The sequence below is a fragment of the Pelodiscus sinensis genome, chromosome 30 (assembly GCF_052426305.1).
Source record: "Pelodiscus sinensis isolate ZL-2025 chromosome 30, ASM5242630v1, whole genome shotgun sequence".
In the NCBI taxonomy this organism is placed as follows: Eukaryota; Metazoa; Chordata; order Testudines; family Trionychidae; genus Pelodiscus; species Pelodiscus sinensis.
The window spans coordinates 1,431,650-1,456,700 of NC_143081.1; the positions used below are offsets into that span (position 1 = coordinate 1,431,650).

General features: G+C 64.4%; 1 protein-coding gene across 4 annotated transcripts; it reads right to left on the reverse strand.

Annotated features, from left to right (window-relative positions):
- Positions 1 to 1,918: 1,918 nt before the first annotated feature.
- On the reverse strand, positions 1,919 to 24,314 carry JPH4 (junctophilin 4). 4 transcript variants are annotated; one of them, XM_075915980.2, is made up of 6 exons: positions 23,984 to 24,314; positions 19,902 to 21,776; positions 17,364 to 18,153; positions 15,139 to 15,281; positions 14,385 to 14,896; positions 1,919 to 3,326 (listed from the first exon to the last, which is right to left on the reverse strand). In XM_075915980.2, exons 2-6 carry the CDS (start codon positions 20,278 to 20,280, stop codon positions 3,246 to 3,248), a joined length of 1,905 nt encoding a protein of 634 aa, XP_075772095.2. In that variant the 5' UTR covers positions 20,281 to 21,776; positions 23,984 to 24,314; the 3' UTR covers positions 1,919 to 3,245. The 4 variants fall into 4 exon arrangements, with proteins under 4 accessions (XP_075772095.2, XP_075772097.2, XP_075772094.2 ...); XM_075915982.2 differs by having other exon boundaries at positions 1,920 to 3,326; positions 15,139 to 15,257; positions 23,984 to 24,308; XM_075915979.2 differs by having other exon boundaries at positions 1,921 to 3,326; positions 14,385 to 14,899; positions 23,984 to 24,305.
- Positions 24,315 to 25,051: the final 737 nt, after the last annotated feature.

Consider the following 25,051-nt stretch of genomic DNA (forward strand, 5'->3'; position numbering starts at 1 on the left):
GACGCCCGTTGGGGCGGGGGGGCCTTGCCTGCCGGGCTCCTCGTGTGTGTGGCCGGGACGTTTGCAGGGTCTTGCTCTGGGGGGGCCAACGCTGGGCGGGGACCCAGCCTAGGGCTTCACTGCATGGGGGATATTTTCAGGGTTTGTGTGTCGGGCCAGGGGGGCCTGCTAGTGCCCCATGCCCTGCACAGGCCCCCCCCCATCAAAGGGGGCTGGGCTAGTCGTCCCCCCACCCCAAGAGCTGGAGATGGGACGCAGACATGTGGGGCAGCCGGTCGGACACAGGATGTAGCCTCCATTGGGAAGTCCAGCCCCGAAACAGCCCCCTTGCGCCCAGCCGTACCGTGCCCCCAAATGGGAATGGGGATCCAGCTGGGGGGAGTCAGGCCGCCTGGGGTCCAGGAGTCAGGGCTAGTGGTCAGAGCCAGGCCGCCTGGGGTCCAGGAGTCAGGGCTAGTGGTCAGAGCCAGGCCGCCTGGGGTCCAGGAGTCAGGGCTAGTGGTCAGAGCCAGGCCGCCTGGGGTCCAGCCGTAGGGACTAGTGGTCAGAGCCAGGCCGCCTGGGGTCCAGGAGTCAGGACTAGTGGTCAGAGCCAGGCCGCCTGGGGTCCAGGAGTCAGGACTAGTGGTCAGAGCCAGGCCGCCTGGGGTCCAGGAGTCAGGGCTAGTGGTCAGAGCCAGGTCGCCTGGGGTCCAGGAGTCAGGGCTAGTGGTCAGAGCCAGGTCGCCTGGGGTCCAGCCGTAGGGACTAGTGGTCAGAGCCAGGCCGCCTGGGGTCCAGCCGTAGGGACTAGTGGTCAGAGCCAGGTCGCCTGGGGTCCAGCCGTAGGGACTAGTGGTCAGAGCCAGGCTGCCTGGGGTCCAGGAGTCAGGGCTAGTGGTCAGAGCCAGGCTGCCTGGGGTCCAGGAGTCAGGGCTAGTGGTCAGAGCCAGGCCGCCTGGGGTCCAGGAGTCAGGGCTAGTGGTCAGAGCCAGGCTGCCTGGGGTCCAGGAGTCAGGGCTAGTGGTCAGAGCCAGGCCGCCTGGGGTCCAGGAGTCAGGGCTAGTGGTCAGAGCCAGGTCGCCTGGGGTCCAGCCGTAGGGACTAGTGGTCAGAGCCAGGTTGCCTGGGGTCCAGGAGTCAGGGCTAGTGGTCAGAGCCAGGTCGCCTGGGGTCTAGCCGTAGGGACTAGTGGTCAGAGCCAGGCTGCCTGGGGTCCAGGAGTCAGGGCTAGTGGTCAGAGCCAGGCCGCCTGGGGTCCAGCCGTAGGGACTAGTGGTCAGAGCCAGGCCGCCTGGGGTCCAGGAGTCAGGGCTAGTGGTCAGAGCCAGGCCGCCTGGGGTCCAGGAGTCAGGACTAGTGGTCAGAGCCAGGTCGCCTGGGGTCCAGGAGTCAGGGCTAGTGGTCAGAGCCAGGCCGCCTGGGGTCCAGGAGTCAGGGCTAGTGGTCAGAGCCAGGTCGCCTGGGGTCCAGGAGTCAGGACTAGTGGTCAGAGCCAGGTCGCCTGGGGTCTAGCCGTAGGGACTAGTGGTCAGAGCCAGGCCGCCTGGGGTCCAGGAGTCAGGGCTAGTGGTCAGAGCCAGGCCGCCTGGGGTCCAGGAGTCAGGGCTAGTGGTCAGAGCCAGGCCGCCTGGGGTCTAGCCGTAGGGACTAGTGGTCAGAGCCAGGCCGCCTGGGGTCCAGCCGTAGGGACTAGTGGTCAGAGCCAGGCCGCCTGGGGTCCAGCCGTAGGGACTAGTGGTCAGAGCCAGGCCGCCTGGGGTCCAGCCGTAGGGACTAGTGGTCAGAGCCAGGCTGCCTGGGGTCCAGGAGTCAGGGCTAGTGGTCAGAGCCAGGCCGCCTGGGGTCCAGCCGTAGGGACTAGTGGTCAGAGCCAGGCCGCCTGGGGTCTAGCCGTAGGGACTAGTGGTCAGAGCCAGGCCGCCTGGGCTCGCGCCGTGAGAGAAGACCGCTCCTGTCTGTCTCCCCCTTTTTTATTAATATATTTTTATTAAATGTCTCGTTTGAAATCTGCAATCCCAAAGACACGCTATAGAAATATCCAGTGGAAAAGGCAGTCGGGGAGGGGGACGCTGGAGCAAGGCCCGGGCGAGGGAGGAGAAAGCCAGCGGGGAGGGAGGTAGAAAACGGTGGGGATTGGATTTGAGTATACACATTCCCAATACACTGAGCATCCTCATGCATTTTCCGGGGGACCGAGGGGGAAATTCCTGCCAGGGGGTGCCCCCCAACTTCCTGACCCTGCCCGGGCTGGTTGGAAGGAATGTATCCCCCACAACTGTAGAGCCCCCCTCTAAGTCAATACGTATCTGGGGGTATCATTGCTTTCCCCTCCTGCGGTCAGGCAGGACCCTCTAGCTCCACTCATTGGCCTAAATTGTATCGCCCCGCCTTCCAGAAGGCGGGACTTCCTGCTTTTTTCCACCCTCAGTAAGGCAAGACTTCCTGTATTGCACATCACGTCCCTTTAAAAAGGTTGGACTTCCTGTCCTACCCCTCTGGCTGAGCATCCTCTCCCCTGCAGAGGGCGGAACTTCCTGTATTGCACATCACGTCCCCACAAAAGGCAGGACTTCCTGTTTCACCCCTTGGGGAAGGGGTCCCTACCCCCACTTCCTTTATTGCACTCTCACATCCCTGCAGAAGGCGGGATTTCCTGCGGGGTGGGTCTCCCGAAGGAGGAATATCTCCACCCTCTAGAAGATGGTGTTCTGCACCACCAGGTCTCTGCTAAACCCTCTAGAAGGCAGGACTTCCTGTCTGACCTCTTTAGAACCATTCTCCGAAAGGCGGGACTTCCTCTTTTGCCCCACTAGGGGTAGCAGCTGCCCTTCACAGCCCTGCACCCAGACCGAACTCCCCCCCGTGGCAGGATCATCCCCTTCGCCCCCTTGTTAATTTTAACTAGTTATTTCATTCAGACGCAGCAAGAAAACAAATTGTTAAAAAAAGCGGAAATAAAAGTTCCCCGTTTCTTTTGGGAGGGGCGGGGAGAGCGCGCCCCCTGCTGGGATTCCCCCCACATTCCCAGCCCTGGGGGCCCCCGCCCCAAAAGGAGGAGTGCATTCAGAGGAAAGAAACTTCAAAGGGGGGGTCGTGGTCTCAGACAGAGAAATCAGCTAGAAAGAGCCCTTCGTATGTAAACAATCGAGAGAGGGAGGCGGCAGAGCCGCCCGGAGGCCAGGCCGGCACGAACCAGAGAGGAGGGAGGAGACCAGGGACAGGTGGGGCAGGGGGAGGGGAGAGGGCAGCCCCCCGCCCCCCCCTCAGGTGAGAAGCAGAGAGAACAGGTGAGCCAGGCAGATGTCAATCAACACGACAGCCAGAACCACCAATGGGTGAGCCCCCTGCAAGGCAAAAAGGGGGGGTGAGACATGCCTCGCCACACCTCCCTGCCCCATAGCCCAGCCCACACCCCACCCATTTCCTCCCCCTGCCCCAAATGCACAAATTCCCACTCCACCTCCCCACCCTCTGCCTGACTCCCAGGCCCCCGGCTCTAACCACTAGCCCCGCTGCCCTCACAGAGCGAGTGAGAGAACCCAGCCCCCCCCTCCCCGCTCTAACCACTAACCCTGCTGCCCTCACAGAGTGAGTGAGAGAACCTAGCCCCCCCTCCCCGCTCTAACCACTAGCCCTGCTGCCCTCACAGAGCGAGTGAGAGAACCTAGCCCCCCCCTCCCCGCTCTAACCACTAGCCCTGCTGCCCTCACAGAGCGAGTGAGAGAACCTAGCCCCCCCCTCCCCGCTCTAACCACTAGCCCTGCTGCCCTCACAGAGCGAGTGAGAGAACCTAGCCCCCCCTCCCCGCTCTAACCACTAGCCCTGCTGCCCTCACAGAGCGAGTGAGAGAACCTAGCCCCCCTCCCCGCTCTAACCACTAGCCCCGCTGCCCTCACAGAGCGAGTGAGAGAACCTAGCCCCCCCCTCCCCGCTCTAACCACTAGCCCTGCTGCCCTCACAGAGTGAGTGAGAGAACCCAGCCCCTCCCTCCCCGCTCTAACCACTAGCCCTGCTGCCCTCACAGAGCGAGTGAGAGAACCTAGCCCCCCTCCCCGCTCTAACCACTAGCCCTGCTGCCCTCACAGAGTGAGTGAGAGAACCTAGCCCCCCCCTCCCCGCTCTAACCACTAGCCCTGCTGCCCTCACAGAGCGAGTGAGAGAACCTAGCCCCCCTCCCCGCTCTAACCACTAGCCCTGCTGCCCTCACAGAGTGAGTGAGAGAACCTAGCCCCCCTCCCCGCTCTAACCACTAGCCCTGCTGCCCTCACAGAGCGAGTGAGAGAACCCAGCCCCTCCCTCCCCGCTCTAACCACTAGCCCTGCTGCCCTCACAGAGCGAGTGAGAGAACCTAGCCCCCCTCCCCGCTCTAACCACTAGCCCTGCTGCCCTCACAGAGCGAGTGAGAGAACCTAGCCCCCCCTCCCCGCTCTAACCACTAGCCCTGCTGCCCTCACAGAGCGAGTGAGAGAACCTAGCCCTCCTCCCCGCTCTAACCACTAGCCCCGCTGCCCTCACAGAGCGAGTGAGAGAACCTAGCCCCCCCCTCCCCGCTCTAACCACTAGCCCTGCTGCCCTCACAGAGCGAGTGAGAGAACCTAGCCCCCCCTCCCCGCTCTAACCACTAGCCCTGCTGCCCTCACAGAGCGAGTGAGAGAACCTAGCCCCCCTCCCCGCTCTAACCACTAGCCCCGCTGCCCTCACAGAGCGAGTGAGAGAACCTAGCCCCCCCTCCCCGCTCTAACCACTAGCCCTGCTGCCCTCACAGAGCGAGTGAGAGAACCCAGCCCCTCCCTCCCCGCTCTAACCACTAGCCCCGCTGCCCTCACAGAGCGAGTGAGAGAACCTAGCCCCCCTCCCCGCTCTAACCACTAGCCCCGCTGCCCTCACAGAGTGAGTGAGAGAACCTAGCCCCCCTCCCCGCTCTAACCACTAGCCCCGCTGCCCTCACAGAGCGAGTGAGAGAACCTAGCCCCCCTCCCCGCTCTAACCACTAGCCCCGCTGCCCTCACAGAGCGAGTGAGAGAACCTAGCCCCCCCTCCCCGCTCTAACCACTAGCCCCGCTGCCCTCACAGAGCGAGTGAGAGAACCTAGCCCCCCCTCCCCGCTCTAACCACTAGCCCCGCTGCCCTCACAGAGCGAGTGAGAGAACCTAGCCCCCCTCCCCGCTCTAACCACTAGCCCCGCTGCCCTCACAGAGCGAGTGAGAGAACCTAGCCCCCCCTCCCCGCTCTAACCACTAGCCCAGCTGCCCTCACAGAGTGAGTGAGAGAACCCAGCCCCTCCCCTCCCCGCTCTAACCACTAGCCCCGCTGCCCTCACAGAGCGAGTGAGAGAACCTAGCCCCCCTCCCCGCTCTAACCACTAGCCCTGCTGCCCTCACAGAGCGAGTGAGAGAACCTAGCCCCCCTCCCCGCTCTAACCACTAGCCCTGCTGCCCTCACAGAGCGAGTGAGAGAACCTAGCCCCCCCTCCCCGCTCTAACCACTAGCCCAGCTGCCCTCACAGAGCGAGTGAGAGAACCTAGCCCCCCCCCTCCCCGCTCTAACCACTAGCCCAGCTGCCCTCACAGAGCGAGTGAGAGAACCTAGCCCCCCCTCCCCGCTCTAACCACTAGCCCTGCTGCCCTCACAGAGCGAGTGAGAGAACCTAGCCCCCCCTCCCCGCTCTAACCACTAGCCCTGCTGCCCTCACAGAGCGAGTGAGAGAACCTAGCCCCCCCTCCCCGCTCTAACCACTAGCCCTGCTGCCCTCACAGAGCGAGTGAGAGAACCCAGCCCCTCCCTCCCCGCTCTAACCACTAGCCCTGCTGCCCTCACAGAGCGAGTGAGAGAACCCAGCCCCTCCCTCCCCGCTCTAACCACTAGCCCCGCTGCCCTCACAGAGCGAGTGAGAGAACCTAGCCCCCCCTCCCCGCTCTAACCACTAGCCCCGCTGCCCTCACAGAGCGAGTGAGAGAACCTAGCCCCCCTCCCCGCTCTAACCACTAGCCCCGCTGCCCTCACAGAGCGAGTGAGAGAACCCAGCCCCCCCCTCCCCGCTCTAACCACTAACCCTGCTGCCCTCACAGAGTGAGTGAGAGAACCTAGCCCCCCCCTCCCCGCTCTAACCACTAGCCCTGCTGCCCTCACAGAGCGAGTGAGAGAACCTAGCCCCCCCCTCCCCGCTCTAACCACTAGCCCTGCTGCCCTCACAGAGCGAGTGAGAGAACCTAGCCCCCCCCTCCCCGCTCTAACCACTAGCCCTGCTGCCCTCACAGAGCGAGTGAGAGAACCTAGCCCCCCCTCCCCGCTCTAACCACTAGCCCTGCTGCCCTCACAGAGCGAGTGAGAGAACCTAGCCCCCCTCCCCGCTCTAACCACTAGCCCCGCTGCCCTCACAGAGCGAGTGAGAGAACCTAGCCCCCCCCTCCCCGCTCTAACCACTAGCCCTGCTGCCCTCACAGAGTGAGTGAGAGAACCCAGCCCCTCCCTCCCCGCTCTAACCACTAGCCCTGCTGCCCTCACAGAGCGAGTGAGAGAACCTAGCCCCCCTCCCCGCTCTAACCACTAGCCCTGCTGCCCTCACAGAGTGAGTGAGAGAACCTAGCCCCCCCCTCCCCGCTCTAACCACTAGCCCTGCTGCCCTCACAGAGCGAGTGAGAGAACCTAGCCCCCCTCCCCGCTCTAACCACTAGCCCTGCTGCCCTCACAGAGTGAGTGAGAGAACCTAGCCCCCCTCCCCGCTCTAACCACTAGCCCTGCTGCCCTCACAGAGCGAGTGAGAGAACCCAGCCCCTCCCTCCCCGCTCTAACCACTAGCCCTGCTGCCCTCACAGAGCGAGTGAGAGAACCTAGCCCCCCTCCCCGCTCTAACCACTAGCCCTGCTGCCCTCACAGAGCGAGTGAGAGAACCTAGCCCCCCCTCCCCGCTCTAACCACTAGCCCTGCTGCCCTCACAGAGCGAGTGAGAGAACCTAGCCCTCCTCCCCGCTCTAACCACTAGCCCCGCTGCCCTCACAGAGCGAGTGAGAGAACCTAGCCCCCCCCTCCCCGCTCTAACCACTAGCCCTGCTGCCCTCACAGAGCGAGTGAGAGAACCTAGCCCCCCCTCCCCGCTCTAACCACTAGCCCTGCTGCCCTCACAGAGCGAGTGAGAGAACCTAGCCCCCCCCTCCCCGCTCTAACCACTAGCCCCGCTGCCCTCACAGAGTGAGTGAGAGAACCTAGCCCCCCTCCCCGCTCTAACCACTAGCCCCGCTGCCCTCACAGAGCGAGTGAGAGAACCTAGCCCCCCTCCCCGCTCTAACCACTAGCCCCGCTGCCCTCACAGAGCGAGTGAGAGAACCTAGCCCCCCCTCCCCGCTCTAACCACTAGCCCCGCTGCCCTCACAGAGCGAGTGAGAGAACCTAGCCCCCCCTCCCCGCTCTAACCACTAGCCCCGCTGCCCTCACAGAGCGAGTGAGAGAACCTAGCCCCCCTCCCCGCTCTAACCACTAGCCCCGCTGCCCTCACAGAGCGAGTGAGAGAACCTAGCCCCCCCTCCCCGCTCTAACCACTAGCCCAGCTGCCCTCACAGAGTGAGTGAGAGAACCCAGCCCCTCCCCTCCCCGCTCTAACCACTAGCCCCGCTGCCCTCACAGAGCGAGTGAGAGAACCTAGCCCCCCCTCCCCGCTCTAACCACTAGCCCTGCTGCCCTCACAGAGCGAGTGAGAGAACCTAGCCCCCCTCCCCGCTCTAACCACTAGCCCTGCTGCCCTCACAGAGCGAGTGAGAGAACCTAGCCCCCCCTCCCCGCTCTAACCACTAGCCCAGCTGCCCTCACAGAGCGAGTGAGAGAACCTAGCCCCCCCCCGCTCTAACCACTAGCCCTGCTGCCCTCACAGAGCGAGTGAGAGAACCTAGCCCCCCCTCCCCGCTCTAACCACTAGCCCTGCTGCCCTCACAGAGCGAGTGAGAGAACCTAGCCCCCCCTCCCCGCTCTAACCACTAGCCCTGCTGCCCTCACAGAGCGAGTGAGAGAACCTAGCCCCCCCTCCCCGCTCTAACCACTAGCCCTGCTGCCCTCACAGAGCGAGTGAGAGAACCTAGCCCCTCCCTCCCCGCTCTAACCACTAGCCCTGCTGCCCTCACAGAGCGAGTGAGAGAACCCAGCCCCTCCCTCCCCGCTCTAACCACTAGCCCCGCTGCCCTCACAGAGCGAGTGAGAGAACCTAGCCCCCCTCCCCGCTCTAACCACTAGCCCCGCTGCCCTCACAGAGCGAGTGAGAGAACCTAGCCCCCCTCCCCGCTCTAACCACTAGCCCCGCTGCCCTCACAGAGCGAGTGAGAGAACCTAGCCCCCCTCCCCGCTCTAACCACTAGCCCCGCTGCCCTCACAGAGCGAGTGAGAGAACCTAGCCCTCCTCCCCGCTCTAACCACTAGCCCCGCTGCCCTCACAGAGCGAGTGAGAGAACCTAGCCCCCCTCCCCGCTCTAACCACTAGCCCTGCTGCCCTCACAGAGCGAGTGAGAGAACCTAGCCCCCCTCCCCGCTCTAACCACTAGCCCCGCTGCCCTCACAGAGCGAGTGAGAGAACCTAGCCCCCCCTCCCCGCTCTAACCACTAGCCCTGCTGCCCTCACAGAGCGAGTGAGAGAACCTAGCCCCCCCTCCCCGCTCTAACCACTAGCCCTGCTGCCCTCACAGAGCGAGTGAGAGAACCTAGCCCCCCTCCCCGCTCTAACCACTAGCCCTGCTGCCCTCACAGAGCGAGTGAGAGAACCTAGCCCCCCTCCCCGCTCTAACCACTAGCCCTGCTGCCCTCACAGAGCGAGTGAGAGAACCTAGCCCCCCCTCCCCGCTCTAACCACTAGCCCTGCTGCCCTCACAGAGCGAGTGAGAGAACCTAGCCCCCCTCCCCGCTCTAACCACTAGCCCTGCTGCCCTCACAGAGCGAGTGAGAGAACCTAGCCCCCCTCCCCGCTCTAACCACTAGCCCTGCTGCCCTCACAGAGCGAGTGAGAGAACCTAGCCCCCCTCCCCGCTCTAACCACTAGCCCTGCTGCCCTCACAGAGCGAGTGAGAGAACCTAGCCCCCCCCCGCTCTAACCACTAGCCCTGCTGCCCTCACAGAGCGAGTGAGAGAACCTAGCCCCTCCCTCCCCGCTCTAACCACTAGCCCTGCTGCCCTCACAGAGCGAGTGAGAGAACCTAGCCCCTCCCTCCCCGCTCTAACCACTAGCCCCGCTGCCCTCACAGAGCGAGTGAGAGAACCTAGCCCCCCCCTCCCCGCTCTAACCACTAGCCCTGCTGCCCTCACAGAGCGAGTGAGAGAACCTAGCCCCCCCTCCCCGCTCTAACCACTAGCCCTGCTGCCCTCACAGAGCGAGTGAGAGAACCTAGCCCCCCCTCCCCGCTCTAACCAGTAGCCCTGCTGCCCTCACAGAGCGAGTGAGAGAACCTAGCCCCTCCCTCCCCGCTCTAACCACTAGCCCTGCTGCCCTCACAGAGCGAGTGAGAGAACCTAGCCCCCCCCTCCCCGCTCTAACCACTAGCCCCGCTGCCCTCACAGAGCGAGTGAGAGAACCTAGCCCCCCCCTCCCCGCTCTAACCACTAGCCCTGCTGCCCTCACAGAGCGAGTGAGAGAACCTAGCCCCCCCCCGCTCTAACCACTAGCCCTGCTGCCCTCACAGAGCGAGTGAGAGAACCTAGCCCCCCCCTCCCCGCTCTAACCACTAGCCCTGCTGCCCTCACAGAGTGAGTGAGAGAACCCAGCCCCCCCTCCCCGCTCTAACCACTAGCCCTGCTGCCCTCACAGAGCGAGTGAGAGAACCTAGCCCCTCCCTCCCCGCTCTAACCACTAGCCCCGCTGCCCTCACAGAGCGAGTGAGAGAACCTAGCCCCTCCCTCCCCGCTCTAACCACTAACCCTGCTGCCCTCACAGAGCGAGTGAGAGAACCTAGCCCCTCCCTCCCCGCTCTAACCACTAGCCCTGCTGCCCTCACAGAGCGAGTGAGAGAACCCAGCCCCTCCCTCCCCGCTCTAACCACTAGCCCCGCTGCCCTCACAGAGCGAGTGAGAGAACCTAGCCCCCCCCTCCCCGCTCTAACCACTAGCCCTGCTGCCCTCACAGAGCGAGTGAGAGAACCTAGCCCCTCCCTCCCCGCTCTAACCACTAGCCCTGCTGCCCTCACAGAGCGAGTGAGAGAACCTAGCCCCTCCCTCCCCGCTCTAACCACTAGCCCCGCTGCCCTCACAGAGCGAGTGAGAGAACCTAGCCCCCCTCCCCGCTCTAACCACTAGCCCTGCTGCCCTCACAGAGCGAGTGAGAGAACCTAGCCCCCCTCCCCGCTCTAACCACTAGCCCCGCTGCCCTCACAGAGCGAGTGAGAGAACCTAGCCCCCCCTCCCCGCTCTAACCACTAGCCCTGCTGCCCTCACAGAGCGAGTGAGAGAACCTAGCCCCCCCTCCCCGCTCTAACCACTAGCCCTGCTGCCCTCACAGAGCGAGTGAGAGAACCTAGCCCCCCTCCCCGCTCTAACCACTAGCCCTGCTGCCCTCACAGAGCGAGTGAGAGAACCTAGCCCCCCTCCCCGCTCTAACCACTAGCCCTGCTGCCCTCACAGAGCGAGTGAGAGAACCTAGCCCCCCCTCCCCGCTCTAACCACTAGCCCTGCTGCCCTCACAGAGCGAGTGAGAGAACCTAGCCCCCCTCCCCGCTCTAACCACTAGCCCTGCTGCCCTCACAGAGCGAGTGAGAGAACCTAGCCCCCCTCCCCGCTCTAACCACTAGCCCCGCTGCCCTCACAGAGCGAGTGAGAGAACCTAGCCCCCCTCCCCGCTCTAACCACTAGCCCTGCTGCCCTCACAGAGCGAGTGAGAGAACCTAGCCCCCCTCCCCGCTCTAACCACTAGCCCTGCTGCCCTCACAGAGCGAGTGAGAGAACCTAGCCCCTCCCTCCCCGCTCTAACCACTAGCCCTGCTGCCCTCACAGAGCGAGTGAGAGAACCCAGCCCCTCCCTCCCCGCTCTAACCACTAGCCCCGCTGCCCTCACAGAGCGAGTGAGAGAACCTAGCCCCCCCCTCCCCGCTCTAACCACTAGCCCTGCTGCCCTCACAGAGTGAGTGAGAGAACCTAGCCCCCCCCTCCCCGCTCTAACCACTAGCCCTGCTGCCCTCACAGAGCGAGTGAGAGAACCTAGCCCCCCTCCCCGCTCTAACCAGTAGCCCTGCTGCCCTCACAGAGCGAGTGAGAGAACCTAGCCCCTCCCTCCCCGCTCTAACCACTAGCCCTGCTGCCCTCACAGAGCGAGTGAGAGAACCTAGCCCCCCCCTCCCCGCTCTAACCACTAGCCCCGCTGCCCTCACAGAGCGAGTGAGAGAACCTAGCCCCCCCCTCCCCGCTCTAACCACTAGCCCTGCTGCCCTCACAGAGCGAGTGAGAGAACCTAGCCCCCCTCCCCGCTCTAACCACTAGCCCTGCTGCCCTCACAGAGCGAGTGAGAGAACCTAGCCCCCCCCTCCCCGCTCTAACCACTAGCCCTGCTGCCCTCACAGAGTGAGTGAGAGAACCCAGCCCCCCCTCCCCGCTCTAACCACTAGCCCTGCTGCCCTCACAGAGCGAGTGAGAGAACCTAGCCCCTCCCTCCCCGCTCTAACCACTAGCCCCGCTGCCCTCACAGAGCGAGTGAGAGAACCTAGCCCCTCCCTCCCCGCTCTAACCACTAACCCTGCTGCCCTCACAGAGCGAGTGAGAGAACCTAGCCCCTCCCTCCCCGCTCTAACCACTAGCCCTGCTGCCCTCACAGAGCGAGTGAGAGAACCCAGCCCCTCCCTCCCCGCTCTAACCACTAGCCCCGCTGCCCTCACAGAGCGAGTGAGAGAACCTAGCCCCCCCCTCCCCGCTCTAACCACTAGCCCTGCTGCCCTCACAGAGCGAGTGAGAGAACCTAGCCCCTCCCTCCCCGCTCTAACCACTAGCCCTGCTGCCCTCACAGAGCGAGTGAGAGAACCTAGCCCCTCCCTCCCCGCTCTAACCACTAGCCCCGCTGCCCTCACAGAGCGAGTGAGAGAACCTAGCCCCCTCCCCGCTCTAACCACTAGCCCTGCTGCCCTCACAGAGCGAGTGAGAGAACCTAGCCCCCCTCCCCGCTCTAACCACTAGCCCTGCTGCCCTCACAGAGCGAGTGAGAGAACCTAGCCCCCCCTCCCCGCTCTAACCACTAGCCCTGCTGCCCTCACAGAGCGAGTGAGAGAACCTAGACCCCCTCCCCGCTCTAACCACTAGCCCTGCTGCCCTCACAGAGCGAGTGAGAGAACCTAGCCCCCTCCCCGCTCTAACCACTAGCCCTGCTGCCCTCACAGAGCGAGTGAGAGAACCTAGCCCCCCCTCCCCGCTCTAACCACTAGCCCTGCTGCCCTCACAGAGCGAGTGAGAGAACCTAGCCCCCCTCCCCGCTCTAACCACTAGCCCTGCTGCCCTCACAGAGCGAGTGAGAGAACCTAGCCCCCCCCTCCCCGCTCTAACCACTAGCCCTGCTGCCCTCACAGAGCGAGTGAGAGAACCTAGCCCCCCTCCCCGCTCTAACCACTAGCCCTGCTGCCCTCACAGAGCGAGTGAGAGAACCTAGCCCCCCCTCCCCGCTCTAACCACTAGCCCTGCTGCCCTCACAGAGCGAGTGAGAGAACCTAGCCCCTCCCTCCCCGCTCTAACCACTAGCCCCGCTGCCCTCACAGAGCGAGTGAGAGAACCTAGCCCCCCCTCCCCGCTCTAACCACTAGCCCTGCTGCCCTCACAGAGCGAGTGAGAGAACCTAGCCCCTCCCTCCCCGCTCTAACCACTAGCCCCGCTGCCCTCACAGAGCGAGTGAGAGAACCTAGCCCCCCTCCCCGCTCTAACCACTAGCCCCGCTGCCCTCACAGAGCGAGTGAGAGAACCTAGCCCCCCCTCCCCGCTCTAACCACTAGCCCTGCTGCCCTCACAGAGCGAGTGAGAGAACCTAGCCCCCCCTCCCCGCTCTAACCACTAGCCCCGCTGCCCTCACAGAGCGAGTGAGAGAACCTAGCCCCCCCTCCCCGCTCTAACCACTAGCCCTGCTGCCCTCACAGAGCGAGTGAGAGAACCTAGCCCCCCCTCCCCGCTCTAACCACTAGCCCTGCTGCCCTCACAGAGCGAGTGAGAGAACCTAGCCCCCCTCCCCGCTCTAACCACTAGCCCTGCTGCCCTCACAGAGCGAGTGAGAGAACCTAGCCCCCCCCTCCCCGCTCTAACCACTAGCCCTGCTGCCCTCACAGAGCGAGTGAGAGAACCTAGCCCCCCCTCCCCGCTCTAACCACTAGCCCTGCTGCCCTCACAGAGCGAGTGAGAGAACCTAGCCCCCCCCTCCCCGCTCTAACCACTAGCCCTGCTGCCCTCACAGAGCGAGTGAGAGAACCTAGCCCCCCCTCCCCGCTCTAACCACTAGCCCTGCTGCCCTCACAGAGCGAGTGAGAGAACCTAGCCCCCCCTCCCCGCTCTAACCACTAGCCCCGCTGCCCTCACAGAGCGAGTGAGAGAACCTAGCCCCCCCTCCCCGCTCTAACCACTAGCCCTGCTGCCCTCACAGAGCGAGTGAGAGAACCTAGCCCCCCCTCCCCGCTCTAACCACTAGCCCTGCTGCCCTCACAGATCGAGTGAGAGAACCTAGCCCCCCCTCCCCGCTCTAACCACTAGCCCTGCTGCCCTCACAGATCGAGTGAGAGAACCTAGCCCCCCTCCCCGCTCTAACCACTAGCCCTGCTGCCCTCACAGAGCGAGTGAGAGAACCTAGCCCCCCCTCCCCGCTCTAACCACTAGCCCCGCTGCCCTCACAGAGCGAGTGAGAGAACCTAGCCCCCCCCCTCCCCGCTCTAACCACTAGCCCCAACTCTCCGAGCCCAGGAGAAAACCCAGGAGTCCTGGCTCCCCGTCCCCCTGCTCTACCCACTAGCCCCCACTGCCCTCCCCAAGCCAGGGAGGGACCCCAGGAGTCCTGGCTCCCCGGCCCCTCCCTGCTTCAGCCCAGCAGGACCGCGGGCCCCGCCCCAGGGCCGGCCCTTGCCGGCACCCCCACTGCGGCGCTGCTGGGCAGGGCCGAGATGCTGCAGTGGGGCGGGCGGGGATGCCGGCTGGAGGAGGCAGTTGCTATGCGACGGCAGCCAGGACGGCAGCCAATCCCGTGGCGCTTCAGCAGCGGGGCCACGCCCCCCCCCCTCCTGACAGACTGCCGGGTTCTCTCCGGCTCGGCGGGGGGGCCTAGTGGTTAGAGCAGGGGGGCTGGGAGCCGGGATTCCTGAGTTCTCTCCTTGGCTCTGGGAGGGCAGTGGGGACAAGTGGTTAGAGCCGGGAGCTGGGACTCTCCCTGGCTCTGGGAGAGGGTGGGGCTCAGGGAGGGGGAGAGATCCCCCCTTTTCCCGTCTTACCTGTCTCACGGCTGCTCCTGTCTCCTTGGCGTCCTGAGCCCCTGCCCCTGAAGGCAGCTTGTCCGGGGGTCCTGCCTCCTCCGGCCCCCGCGGGGGCTCCCCAGTAGCCATGGGGGGACGTTCTTCCTCATAGTCCTCCTCCTCTTCCTCCCGCAGGCTTCCCGAGCTGCCGCTGCGAGGGGAGCCCTCCAGGGGGCGCCGTGGCTCCGCCTCCTCCTCCTCCCCCTCCCACAGCCCCTCTGGGGGGAACCCCGGAGTCCGGGCGGGGAACCTCCGGCACCCCCACTCCTCCTCGGGGTCCGAGGCGTCGGCGGGGGGCAACCGAGGGGGTCCCCCGTTCTCCAGAGGGTGCCAAGTCCGGCGCGGGTCCCCCCGCCAGGGCTGCAGGGGCGTAGGGGGGTAGCTGGGGTCCGGGGTCACATCGGAGGGGGTAACCCCGTTTTCATAGACCCCAGGGCTGTCGTATTCTAACAGGTCCGTGTCGCTGCCTTCTGAGTCCAGGTGGGTCCGGGCTTCTGGGTTCAGGGGGAGAAAGTTGGGGTTCAGAGACGGCAACCCACAGGGTTCATTGCCCCCCCATTCTGCTCCCCCACACTCTGTGAGGAGAATCTGGGCTTTGGGGGGAGAAAGGGGGCACAGGTCAAACCCATCCCCATACAAGCCTGGGGTGTGGGGTGAAGGGCTCCCACAGAGCAGAGACGCAGAGCTGGGGGGGGGGCTCCCTCCACTCTGCCCGCCCCCCCCCCCAACTCACCAGGGTCATCCAGGACAGGCTGGAGGTCCTGAGCCAGGATCTTGGCTATGCGAGCTGCCTCCCCGGCCTTCTCGGCAGAGGCCAGCGCAGCCACGGCCTTCAGCCGGGCATCGGCCGCCCTGGGGAGAGAGTCGGGGGGGTGTCTGCGAGGGGGTCATCCCTGGGGCCCCTCCCCGCCCAACCCCCCCAAGCCCTCCCACCCTCCTCTGCAACCCTGCCCTGACCCCCTGAAACCACCCGCCCACCTGTACCCCACCTATTCCCCACCCAGCCCCCAACTCCCTCCGCCCTGCTCCCCCTCCCCCTCCCCCTCCCTGCCCTTCCCCCACCAGCAGCCTCTCTGCACCCCCCCATCCTCCTCCCCTGGTCCATGCCCAGTGGATGCTGCTGCTCCGCTGTTTCCACAGCAACCGCCAGCCAATGGCGGTTACCGTCACCCAGTTGCCTAGGAGACCAGGCAGCCTCTGCCAGGCGCTTGCACACACTGCATGGAACCTGTCTTTCCCCACCCCCATCCCTCCACCATGCCCTGGCTGGGGATGGCAACAAAGCGGGGGGGGGGGGGGGAGGAGAAAGAAAGAAAGAAAGAAAGAAAGAAAGAAAGAAAGAAAGAAAGAGGGAGGGAGGGAACACACCAGACAGCGAAAGAAAGAATTAGCACAAGGCTGCAAGAGAAGGGGAGCGCCAAAGGGAGAGAGAGAAGAGCAAACTCCAGACAGAGAGGAGCTGTGGTATCTGTTTGTTGGCAGGGCTAATGTCTCAATTCCTGGGCTGGGCATGGACACAGATTCTGGCAGCCAAGTCTCCTCTGCCCGCCTGCCTGTCTCATGCCAGCTGCAAACCCGATGGTCCCTGAGAAACCACCTCAGTATGGTTGGGAGGGTGGGCCTTGCCCTCCAGCACCCCAATCTCAGCAAGGCCTCCGCACTATTCTCCAAACCACCCGGTCTCTTCTCCATCTGGGCCAACAGGACAGTTTGCAAGATGGCCGCCCCAGCTGGGGTCATTAGAACCAACTTTCAACATGGTCGCCTCAGCTGGGGTCATTAGAACCAACTTTCAACATGGTCGCCTCAGCTGGGGTCGTTAGAACCAACTTTCAAGATGGCCACCCAGTTGGGTTGGGTTGAGCCAGTTTTCAAGATGGCCACCCAGTTGGGTTGGGTGAGCCAGTTTTCAAGATGGTCACCCAGTTGGGTTGGGTTGAGCCAATTTTCAAGATGGCCACCCAGTTGGGTTGGGTTGAGCCAATTTTCAAGATAGCCACCCAGTTGGGTTGGGTTGAGCCAATTTTCAAGATAGCCACCCAGTTGGGTTGGGTTGAGCCAATTTTCAAGATGGCCACCCAGTTGGGTTGGGTTGAGCCAATTTTCAAGATGGCCACCCAGTTGGGTTGGGTTGAGCCAATTTTCAAGATAGCCACCCAGTTGGGTTGGGTTGAGCCAATTTTCAAGATAGCCACCCAGTTGGGTTGGGTTGAGCCAATTTTCAAGATAGCCACCCAGTTGGGTTGGGTTGAGCCAATTTTCAAGATAGCCACCCAGTTGGGTTGGGTTGAGCCAATTTTCAAGATAGCCACCCAGTTGGGTTGGGTTGAGCCAATTTTCAAGATGGCCACCCAGTTGGGTTGGATTGAGCCAATTTTCAAGATGGCCACCCAGTTGGGTTGGGTTGGCTTGAGTCCACTTTCAAGATGGCTGCCAGTAACCCCCTCGTGACCTCTCCCCATCATTGGACAGAGGTCCCCCTTCTGGGGCAGGAAGTGAAGGTTCAGGGAGGGGAGGAAATGGCAGTAGGGGAAGGGGAGGGCTGCAGGACAAGAGGTCGCTCCACCCCATGTCGATGGCGGAGGTTGGCTTTGGGCCTTCTGCGGCCCACAAGACCTAGCTGAAGTCTGGGCCTTGCCTAGATTTGTAGCCAGAAGGAAAGGCATGTTCGGGCATGTTTCTGACCAGGGAATCGAAGGACCTAAAGGGAGGCCGCCTGCCCAGTCCTATTTGGACCCCAATTCAGACCAGCCCCATGAAGACCAAGTCAAGCCCAGCCCCACTATGGCCTCCCCTGCCTTCCCCCTACATCCCCTGCCCCCTCGCTCCCCTTACCACCCTCCACTTCTCCATGTGCCCCATTCTCCTGTGTCTCTGCATACCTTCGCCCCTCCAAATTCCCCCACAGGTGCCCACCTCCCCCCCGCCTTCCCCAGAGCCTTCCGTCCGCTGGCTGACCTGGTGGCCGCCATCTCTTGCTTCTGCCTGGCCAGGCTGACGGCCCGGCGGGCCATCTCCACCGCCCGGTCCACCTTCTCCTTCACCTTGCTGCGCCGGAGCGGGATGAGGTTCTTCACCTTCCCGCTCACCAGCCGGTTGAGCTTGTACTTGCCCTCTTCCTTGGTGCCGTCGGGGTAGGTGGTGCGCCCGTAGCCATGCCGCCGGTTCCCCAGCCACTCGCCCTCGTAGCGCAGCCCGTTGGAGCGCCGGCTCACCCCGTAGCCGCTGCGCCGGTCGGCCCGCCACTCCCCGGCGTACACCTCGGTGGAGGAGCCCTCGATGGCCAAGCGCGAAGGCATCTCGGGGGGCTCGGTCTCGGCATAGCTCAGGGTGGTGGCTTCGCTCCCGGTCGAGCTCACCCCAGCTTCGCTCTTCAGTGAGCCCCGCTTGCTCCCTAGGGAGGCTTTGGACTCGGCCCGGCGCACCCGCAGGCCGCTCAGCAGCAGGGAGCGCCGGAAGAAGCCTCCCGTCTTCTTCTTGGCCCCCTTGGGGAAGTCCGGGTCGCCGGGGAAGGCCAGCACAAAGCCACCCCGGGAGCCCGAGGCCGGGCTGTCCCCCGGGAGCAACGGAGGAGGCAGGGGAGGTGGAGGCAGGGCAGGAGGGGGCACGCCGGGCTCAGGGTCGCTGCGGAGGGACTCCAGAGAGGTGCGGCGCAGGGAGCACACCAAGGCAGCCTGGCGGTAGGGGACGCTCTGGCGGACACCGTAGCCGTGCCGTTTGCCAGCTTGCCACTGGCCCTGGTAGGTGCCTGCAAAGGAGGACGCAGGGCTGGGTTAGAGCAGGGTGGGGGAAACCAGGGGATGGGGAACAGTGCTCACAGCTGGGCAGGTGGGGTAGGACGAGACAGTGGAACAGGGCGGTTGGAGAAATGGAGAGCGGGTAGAATCACAGGGATAGAGAGGTGGGTTGTGGAGCAAGGGGGTGGGTGGAAAGATGGAGGGAGGTGGACCTGGGTGGGTGGACCTGCAGGGACAGGCGTTGGATAGTAGGGAGATGGAGGGATGGTGGGCGGGTGTTTGGATCGATGGATGGGTGGGTAGATGGGGGGATGGATGGGTTGGTGGGTGGGTGGATGGATGGATTGATAGATGAGTAGATGGGTGGGTGGGAGGGTGGATGGATTGATAGATAAGTAGATGGGTGGGTGGGAGGGTGGGGAGGCGGATGGATGGATGGCTGGATGGGTGGTTGGATCGATGGATGGGTGGGTAGATGGATAGATGGGTAGATGGATGGGTGGACGGAGAGATGGATGAATGCATGGTTGGGTGGGTGGGCGGTTGGATGGATAGATGGTTCAGTGGGTGATTGGGTGGATGGATGGATAGATGGTTGGGTGGGCGGTCGGGTGGATGTGTGGGTGGGTGGATGGACAGATGGTGGTTGGGTGGATGCGTGGGAGGGTGGATGGATAGATGGTTGAGTGGGTGATTGGGTGGATGGATGGATAGATGGATGGGTGGGCGGTTGGGTGAATGCGTGGGAGGGTGGATGGACAGATGATTGAGTGGGCAGTTGGGTGGATGCGTGGGAGAGTGGATGGATAGATGGTTGGGTGGGCGGTCGGGTGGATGCGTGGGTGGGTGGATGGACAGATGGTTGGGTGGATGCGTGGGAGGGTGGATGGATAGATGGTTGGGTGGGCGGTTGGGTGGATGCGTGGGAGGGTGGATGGATAGATGGTTGGGTGGGCGGTTGGGTGGATGCGTGGGAGGGTGGATGGATAGATGGTTGGGTGGGCGGTTGGGTGGATGCATGGGAGGGTGGATGGATAGATGGTTGGGTGGGTGGGCGGTCGGGTGGATGGATAGATGGTTGGGTGGGCGGTCGGGTGGATGCGTGGGTGGGTGGATGGACAGATGGTTGGGTGGGCAGTTGGGTGGATGCGTGGGAGGGTGGATGGATAGATGGTTGGGTGGGCGGTTGGGTGGATGCGTGGGAGGGTGGATGGATAGATGGTTGGGTGGGTGGGCGGTCGGGTGGATGCGTGGGAGGGTGGATGGATAGATGGTTGGGTGGGCGGTTGGGTGGATGCATGGGAGAGTGGATGGATAGATGGTTGGGTGGGCGGTCGGGTGGATGCGTGTGTGGGTGGATGGACAGATGGTTGGGTGGGCAGTTGGGTGGATGCGTGGGAGGGTGGATGGATAGATGGTTCGGTGGGTGGTTGGGTGGATGCGTGGGAGGGTGGATGGATAGATGGTTGGGTGGGTGGGCGGTTGGGTGGATGCGTGGGAGGGTGGATGGATAGATGGTTGGGTGGGCGGTTGGGTGGATGCGTGGGAGAGTGGATGGATAGATGGGTGGGTGGGTGGCTGGCTGGAGGCGGGGTGAGCATGTGCAATACATGACAGGGGAGCGGACTACGCGTCGGACTGTGCCCGGACCTGGCTGGAGGGGGACACACCAACCCATCTACAGATGGTGGGAGCGTGAGACCGGCTAGCTGGACACAACCCCTTCCCTCCCTCCCGGCCCCGCGAGCCGGCGCCTCACCTCCGTCGGCGTAGGTCTCAGTGCCGTAGCCGTCCTGCAGCCCGTCCCGCCACATGCCCTCGTAGGTGACCCCGGAGTGGCTCTCCCAGACGCCAGCCCGGCCCTTCAGCCCGTGGCTCCATTCTCCCTTGTAACACCACTTGCTCTTGCGTTCCACGCCCAGCCCTTCCCGCTTCCCCTGGCTCCAGTGGCCCTGGTAGGTGTTGCCACTGGGCCAGGTGTAGACGCCCAGGGACTCGAAGCCCCGCCGCCACTGCCCGCTGTACTCGCCCTGCGCCCCAGGGCCGGTGCAGACCCCGTACCCGTGCGCCCGGCCCTCCTGCCAGTCCCCCACGTAGCAGCCGCCATCATCAAACTCGAACCTGCCCCCGTGGGACATGCATGTAACGGGGCCCCGCCTCCCCCGGCGCCAGCTACCCACAGGGCCCTGCGCTCATCGCCGGGGCCAGCCCCACAGCACAGGGCTGGCTCTAGGTAGCGCCGCCGGGCATGGGGAGGCACCGACAGCCTCCCCTGCTAGCCGGCTGGCCGCGTCAAGGCGGCATTTGAAGTAGCAACTACCACTCCTCCAACAGGCGCACAATGGGGCAACAGCCTCACGTCAGTCCCACAGTTCTTCCCCTACAGCTGGAGCGAGGTCCCAGAGTTTGCCACCTCCTGGCCAGCCTACAGTTGCACACCACTCCTGGAGATCCCAGGCTTCGCTGTCTACTCGTGAGCGGTGTAGCTACAGGTGCACAGAGAACCAGGGGGGTTCTCTTCCTACAGGTGGGCAGTGGAACTACAGCTGTGAGACAGTCCTGCGGTTCTCCACCGCCAGGCACATGGTGGGTGCGTTTACAGTCGGACAACTGATCTCCATGTCCTCCGGCTACAGGTGTGTATCTGAGCTGCCGTCACACACAAATCCCAGACATCTTCACCAACAACCATTCAGTGGAGAAAACTGTAGCGAGATCCTGGAGCTGTCTCCTCCAGGTGTACGGCAGTTACCGTGGAACAAAAGCCCTAGGCTTCTCCATCTACACATGTAAAGTGAGGGTCAATCAGACAGCAGTCCCAGGTGGGTGGTTGCTTCAACACCTGCAGTCATCGAGGTATGGCTGTCTGGTGCCCTACAGTCGGACTACAGCCTGTCACTCTGTAGCTACTGGGGTACGAAGGCTGTCTGATTACACCTGTATGTGGCTCCTGGAGTTCTCTGGTCACAATTATAGTGTGGCCCTGAAGTACGCGTGTTACAGGTGGACAGTGGTCTCCAAATCTACAGTGACTTTGTTCTGACTGTGCGTTGCCATCCTAAGACCTGGGACTCCCTGTATTTTACAGGCAGATGAGAGCTGGGAGTTCTCTGGCTACAGGTGTGCAACAGTCCTTGCTTTCTCCAGCTACAGGCATCTGATGAGTCCAGGGGTCTCGTGACAGGCGGTCTCTCTGTTCAGTAGCTACTGGTGTAGAATGATCCTTATGTTTGTGGCTACAGGTGTACAGCTGTCTCAGGGTTCTCCAGTTACAGGCGGTCAGCAGTCCTGGAGTTTTCTGGCTACAGGTGGACAGTGATTCTGGAGTTCTCTGCTGACAGGTGTAGAGCAGGGACTGTACTTCTCCAGCTACAGGCAGACAGTGGTTGGTTCTCTGACTACAGGCCGATAGAGTCCCAGTGACAGTGGTGCTGTAACTTGGAATCGTTGGTGTTCCACAGCCCTGGAGTTCCCCAACTACAGGTGTACAGCCTCCAACAGGTGTGGCGCAGACCTGACTACAGATGGCGGGATGTGCTCCCAGTGCCCTGGCTCAGAGAGGCTCCGGATGTTCCCAGGACACAGACGAGATGTGTGGGGTGTGGATTGCAGCTGGCCTCATGCTATGGGGCACCTACAAGGAAGGAAGGTGAGAGCATGGTTGGGGGAGGGTGAGAGGAACAACCAGACTCCTGACTTAGCAACAGGCAGCCTGAAAAAGACACCCAGACCAGGCCCCCCACAGCAGCCCCCATCCCCTGCAGCAGGGAGTGGCAGGGAACATACACCCCGCACCCTCCAAACAGCCACCATGCCACAAAGAGGTCCATGGGAGAGAGGGATCCCACAGAGGGGTGTGTGGCACCTGACAAATGGGGTACGTTCTGGAGGGGTGCGTGGGGTGGACAGACAGAGGGGGTGTGGGGATGGACAGGCAAGGGAAGGACAGACAGATGGAGATGCGTATGGGGATGGACTGACAGATGGAGGGGCGCAGGGAGGGACAGACAAAGAGACGGGCGCACGGGGAGGGATGGACGAACAGACAGAGAGGCGCACGGGGAGGGCCAGACAGACAGGCACACCGGGAGGGATGGACAGATGGACAGACAAGTGCACGGGCGGGAGGACAGACAGACAGAGGGGCGCATGGGGAGGAAGGGTCAGAAAGAGGGGCGCATGGAGACAGACAGAGAGGCACATGGGGAGGGATGGACAGATGGACGTGTGGGGACAGACAGGTGGACAGAGGGACAGATAGGTACATTGGGAGGGACAGACGGACGGACAGAGGGGTGCATGGGGATGGACGGACGGACAGACAGAGGGGCGCCGGGGGAGGGATGGACAGACAGGTGGAGAGAGGGACAGAGGGGCGAGTGGGGACGGACAGACAGACAGAGGGACTCCAGGGGAGGGAGGGTGGACAGGGGGACAGAGGGGCACCAGGGGATGGGTGGATGGGGGACAGACAGGCAGACAGGGGACAGACGGAGGGACGGGGGCGGACGGGGGACAGACGGGCGGACAAAAGGGCGCCGGGGGATGGGTGGATGGGGGACAGACAGGCAGACAGGGGACAGATGGGTGGACAGAGGGGCGCCGGGGGACAGGCGGACAGAGGGATAGAGGGGTGCGGAGGGACAGGCGGACGGGGGACAGACGGACAAACAGAGGGGCGCGGGGGCACAGGCAGACGGGGTACAGGCAGACGGGCGGATGGGGACAGACGGATGGGCGGACAGGGTACAGGCGGAGGGGCGGACAGACGGGCAGACGGGGTACAGGCAGAGGGGCGGACAGACGTGCGGACGGGGACAGAGGGACAGACGGGCGGACGGAGACAGGCGGAGTGGCGGACAGACAGGCGGATGGGGTACAGGCGGAGTGGCGGACAGATGGGCAGACGGAGACAGAGGGACAGACGGGCGGACAGGGTACAGGCGGAGGGGCGGGCAGACGGGGACAGAGGGACAGACGGGAGGACGGGGTACAGGCGGAGGGGCGGACAGACGGGCGGACGGGGACAGAGGGACAGACGGGCGGACAGGGTACAGGCAGAGGGGCGGACAGGCGGACGGGGACAGGTGGAGGGGCGGACAGACGGGCAGACGGGGACAGAGGGACAGACGGGCGGAGGGTACAGGCGGAGGGGCGGACAGACGGGCGGACGGGGTACAGGCGGAGGGGCGGACAGACGGGCGGATGGGGACAGAGGGACAGACGGTCGGACAGGGTACAGGCGGAGGGGCGGACAGGCGGACGGGGACAGGCGGAGGGGCGGACAGACGGGCAGACGGGGACAGAGGGACAGACGGGCGGAGGGTACAGGCGGGGGGTGGACAGACGGGCGGATGGGGACAGAGGGACAGACGGGCGGACGGGGTACAGGAGGAGGGGCAGACAGACGGGCGGACGGGGTACAGGAGGAGGGGCAGACAGACGGGCGGACGGGGTACAGGCGGACAGGCGGACGGGTACAGGCGGAGGGTACAGGCGGAGGGGCGGACAGGCGGACGGGGTACAGGCGGAGGGGCGGACAGACGGGCAGACGGGGACAGAGGGACAGACGGACGGAGGGTACAGGCGGGGGGTGGACAGACGGGCGGACGGGGTACAGGAGGAGGGGCAGACAGACGGGCGGACGGGTACAGGCGGACAGGCGGACGGGTACAGGCGGAGGGGCGGACAGGCGGACGGGGTACAGGCGGAGGGTACAGGCGGACGGGTACAGGCGGAGGGTACAGGCGGACGGGGTACAGGCGGAGGGTACAGGCGGACGGGGTACAGGCGGACAGGGACAGGCGGACGGGGACAGGCGGGCGGATCCCGGCTACTCACGGTGCTCGGCGGGCGCGGCCGGGCAGGACCCGCCCCTGCAGCCCCGCGGCCCGGGGGGGGCCCGGCAGCAGCCCCGCGGCGGGGCCGGACACGCCCGAGGGAGCCTCATGGGGCCCCGCCCCGCCCCGGCCGCCGGGAGGGGGAGCGAGCGGGGGGGGAGCGTGGCAGTGCGGGCGGGGGGCTGCAGGAGGCCGCCGCTCCGGGGGGATCCAGCCGCGGCAGGCGCAGGGCAGCAGCGGAGCCGCCGAGCCGGGCGGCGGCGGGGGGCGGGGGGAGGCGGAGCGAGGGGGGGCGAGATGCGGAGCCCGGCGAGGGAGGGGAGGCGGCGGCGTATGTCAGGTGGGGGGGGCGCCACAACACGGCCCCCCCCGGGGCACGTAACGTGGGGGTGGGATGCTAGGTAAGCCCCGCCCCTGACTCAGCCCCACACGCTGCCCCCCCGGCCCCCCTTAATAGACCCCCCAGTGCCCTTCCCCTCCTTCCTTACAGACCCCCTCCCACTCTGCCCCCTCTAGCCCCGTTCCAGACCCCTCCCCCATTACAAACCTCCCCGACCCCTCCCCACTACAGGCCCCCCCACCCCTAGCCTAGACCCCCCCCGGCCCCCCTTAATAGACCCCCAGTGCCCTTCCCCTCCTTCCTTACAGACCCCCTCCCACTCTGCCCCCTCTAGCCCCGTTCCAGACCCCTCCCCCATTACAAACCTCCCCGACCCCTCCCCACTACAGGCCCCCCCACCCCTAGCCTAGACCCCCCCCCGGCCCCCCCTTAATAGACCCCCAGTGCCCTTCCCCTCCTTCCTTACAGACCCCCTCCCACTCTGCCCCCTCTAGCCCCGTTCCAGACCCCTCCCCCATTACAAACCTCCCCGACCCCTCCCCACTACAGGCCCCCCCACCCCTAGCCTAGACCCCCCCCCGGCCCCCCTTAATAGACCCCCAGTGCCCTTCCCCTCCTTCCTTACAGACCCCCTCCCACTCTGCCCCCTCTAGCCCCGTTCCAGACCCCTCCCCCATTACAAACCTCCCCGACCCCTCCCCACTACAGGCCCCCCCACCCCTAGCCTAG